A 3,859-nucleotide genomic window follows, 5' to 3' on the forward strand; every position below is an offset into this window, starting at 1 on the left:
CCCTTCAAAATGGTGGGGGGGGGGGGCACTTGAACCAAAGCTTGTTCGACGAGCTTTAATTCAAGCGCTTCCACTGCCATTTTGAAGTGCAGGGATGTGAATACACGAGACACAGGAGCTCGGAGCACGGTCATTGCCACACTCCAGCAGACTCGATTAATGGAGCACTAGCCTGTGCCTCTCTACTAACAAAGGGCTTTAGATACCTCTTACAACCATTAGCCATGTATGACTCTGGCACTGAAGTTGTTCTGACTGCCTGTTTAAAATCAACCAAGCAGCACTTACTAAACCAGAAGCATTCAGAGAACCAGCTGCAACATCTCCCCAGCAAGATAAATCCTCCGGGGGGGAACATTTTTTAAAAGGCATTGATCAGCTAAAAGTGGAACGATGGGAACCCCTGAAGATAAATGACCAAACAACACAATTTCAGACTCCAAAACCACAGTGTAGTGGAGCCAGGCACATAAATGCAGGGACAGCCAGCTTGAAACAGCCCGGCTCACACAGGAACGGACTTAGAGTGAGGAATAAGAGACTTTCACTTGGTCTCTGATGACTCAAGTGTCATGGTGGAAGCCACTGTTTGAGGAGACCCTGAACTCCCTTTTACAGTGCAACTTCTACTTCCCTACCAAGTCAAAAAGTTTCATCACACTGCTCTGAAGGAAGTTCCCAACAGACCAGTCACACTTGGTGAGCAAGACAACGGCTGCAAAGCCAAGTGGAGGCATGCATACATTTCTCTAAGTGTAGGGGATATTCAGGGTACCAACATGAAGATGAAGCTTCTTTGAGTGAGGGGAGTATTATCAGATAGCACATCCTCTACTTACTGGAGTTATAGCCCCACAGACACCCATTGGTTCGTGCCTGGTAAAACAGACAAAATTCTCATCTGCAAAACAAAAAAGGTCAAAATATGAAGGATCAAAAAAATCAAAGCCATTATTGCTATATACCTTCACATATGTATTGCACTGGTCTGAGATTAAATCACAGAAACACTGTAACGCGCTTTTATATAAAACAGACTGAAGCCCTCTATTAATAAAGTCATTAAATTAGCTGATCTATTCTGAAAGGATCATGGAGGCAGGCAGAGATGGAAATGACATGTGCATGCTAGAAAGCCATTCAACTCCTAGTTACACATGGGATGAACGATGTTGTCTTTTATATGGGTTTGCTGAAGGTCGTCAGCGAATTTCAAAACATGCATCACATCCAGGTGCTCACTTCTTCCCAGACATCCCTTGCCCCTCAGACATGCCAAGTAAGAGTGCAGTTCTTCATTGATTTTTTTGGGCACAATGAATTATCAATGCTTTTTCCAATTAGATTTGGCTGAAGGCAGGATTTTCCAATTAATATTTCAAAGACAGAACTGTAAGAACAAATCTCTCCATTGTTTTATTTTAATTAGATTCAAAGCAAAAGTTTGCTTTACTTTATTTAAATAATATGGCAAAACTTGCAGTTCACAATGAAATTCACCTTAGTTTTTCCACCAGTAAACTTCAAAACTAAGATTTTTTTTTATTAATCAAATACATTTTCCTCTGATGATTTTCAGTGAACCCCCATTTTTGCTGGTAATGTTTGCTGGCAAGGTTTTGATCAGCTCTAAATGATGGATTTTGGATGAAACCTTGAGCAAGGAGCGAGAGCCGCTCTCTAGGAAGTGGATGTTTAAGCTACACAGAATGAGTGCGACAAAGCAATTTCCTTCGTCTAGGTCTGAACCACAAGTGGGCAAAGTCCAACCTGTGGGACGGATCAGGCCTGTGGCAGACTCCAGTTCCCAGGAGCCCCTGCCCGCATTGCTGCAGCCAATTTCCATGGAGACCCCAGGAGCAGTGGGGCCATGACAGTGCCAGGGTTTCCATGGAGGAGACCAGCCAAAGCAGTGCTGGCAGGGCATGCAACTGGGCAGGGAGCCGCTCTGGGGCCATGCCTGTGACCTTGCCACAGTGACAGCATGGGCCAGAGCCTGGGCAGAGCTGCAATCCGCTGCCTACATGCCTTGGGCAGGGGTGTGCGGGTAGCAGATCGCAGCTCTGTCCCCAGCTCCGGTCCATGCTGTCACCGCTGCAAGATCCCGACCCTGGCCCTGGAGCAGCTCCCTGCCCTGCCAGCGCTGCTTGGACCCATCTCCATGGAAACCCTGGCCCACACCAGCACGGTCCCGCCGCTCCTGAAGTCTCCATGGAAACTGGCCACAGCGACGCAGGCAGGGGCTGCTGGGAAACGGAGTCCGACCACTGACTGGATCCGTCTTTTTGCCCATCCCGGTCTGGACTCTAACCCTTCAAGCCACTGCTGACTGTACAGGGACAGCAACTTCAGTCTTTCAGAGGCACCAGAATGAGGAAGCATCCTCTAAGCTCTTCCTTGCAATGCTCTTTTCTGCCAATCCCATCGGGCATCTTAAGTGTAAAAGAAAGGAAGAGCAACAAGCAGCTCCGTCACAAGGCCAACACCCTCGTCATTTTAACAAAACTACTTGCCGCCCCTGAAGCCACACCTGCCCTCACTTAGGTGCCCGCTGACATCTTCTCTTGGGTCCACCCTCCTAGTCCCATGACGTGGGTGTCTGGGGCAGAGGCAGCACATTAAACACCTCCCCTACAGCTTGCATCCAACCCCTGTCCCCTCCACACGCATACAGCAGGTATGCATGCAGAAATAAATCTCTCACGGCCATGCAACTCCATCTGGGAAGGTGCATTTTGCAGGCACTGAGTGGGATTCAAACACCAACTCTGCTCCCCATCACAATCCTTGTCAAGTGTCAACGGATGACTTAGCTAACTTCCCTGTCAGTGCAGGACTGGTCCTGCTTAGCTTTAAAAGAGCCAAATCCTGGGGCTTCCAACATTTATTTCCTCACTTTCCTTGTAGGACTGAATGGGGGGACCATACTATTTCCCTTAAAAAAAGGTTGACAGACCTTGACACCCTAAAGAATTTAACACCCATTTTTCACAGCATTTTCAAAATCCATCTTATACTATTTTAGCAGGGAAGGAATTGTCATAGCCTAGAGAACAGTCCTAGAGTTCTGCAGAAAGTGTAGAATTTAATATAAAATCCTAAGATGTTTCTATAAGGAATTTCTCTTCCCCATCCCACTCCCAGGTCTCCAGATGGAAAGTCCTTGCCCTGTTTCTCTTGATCTTTCCTCAGTCTGCCAGACTGAAGGAATTGTTCACTGCAAGCTAAGGATCACTCATCAAACTTACCGACTGGAATGGTTCTGCCTTGGATTTTATCAGCCCACCCAGCATAATATCGGAGCGTCTTTATGCAGCCTTCTAGGTCAATGAAATAGGCCTGAAGAAAAGGTTTCCCCGTGTCCATAGTTTCCAAAGTCTGCAACACAAATCACATGTACAGTCAAGTACTTCCTAATATTTTCTTAATTCTTTTCTATATATATGCGCTATGCAAAAGTCTCTTCCCTTCAATGCACGAGGTCAGTCTCACCCTCTTACACAGTGGGCTTGGATTGTTTAGTGTCCCAATAATCACGGTTCTAGTTAAAATAAAATACTTGGGGGGTGGGGGATCACAATCACTCCCAATGACTCTGGTGTACATCCAGAATCTCTGTAGAAGCATCATCTGGGGAGACCCTATCTGGGACCACATGGTTATGCATCATCAGCTGGGTGCAGATGCTCAGAAGTTATGAAGCCTTTAATGCAAGGTTTTATTCTCACACTTCTTCAGAAGGAGACTGGATGCACACTGTGTTGAGGCTATTTGACCCCAGCAGCCTTTTCTGCCCAGAGCTGGGGGGCTGGACCCAACAATCTCACAAGGTCCCTTCCAGCCCTAAACTTCTGTGAAT

General features: G+C 46.8%; 1 protein-coding gene across 1 annotated transcript in view; it reads right to left on the reverse strand.

Annotated features, from left to right (window-relative positions):
• The window catches only part of ALDH1A3 (aldehyde dehydrogenase 1 family member A3), a 66,335-nt gene that overhangs the window by 40,815 nt on the left and 21,661 nt on the right, over window positions 1-3,859 (reverse strand). The window contains exons 4-5 of the mRNA XM_019504000.1: window positions 3,249-3,378; window positions 840-901 (exon numbers count right to left, since the gene is read on the reverse strand). Of these exons, the coding sequence (XP_019359545.1) occupies window positions 840-901; window positions 3,249-3,378 (192 nt within the window). The remainder of the gene's footprint in view (window positions 1-839; window positions 902-3,248; window positions 3,379-3,859) is intronic.

The sequence above is a fragment of the Gavialis gangeticus genome, unplaced genomic scaffold, assembly GCF_001723915.1.
Source record: "Gavialis gangeticus isolate Ggan-Ray unplaced genomic scaffold, GavGan_comp1, whole genome shotgun sequence".
In the NCBI taxonomy this organism is placed as follows: Eukaryota; Metazoa; Chordata; order Crocodylia; family Gavialidae; genus Gavialis; species Gavialis gangeticus.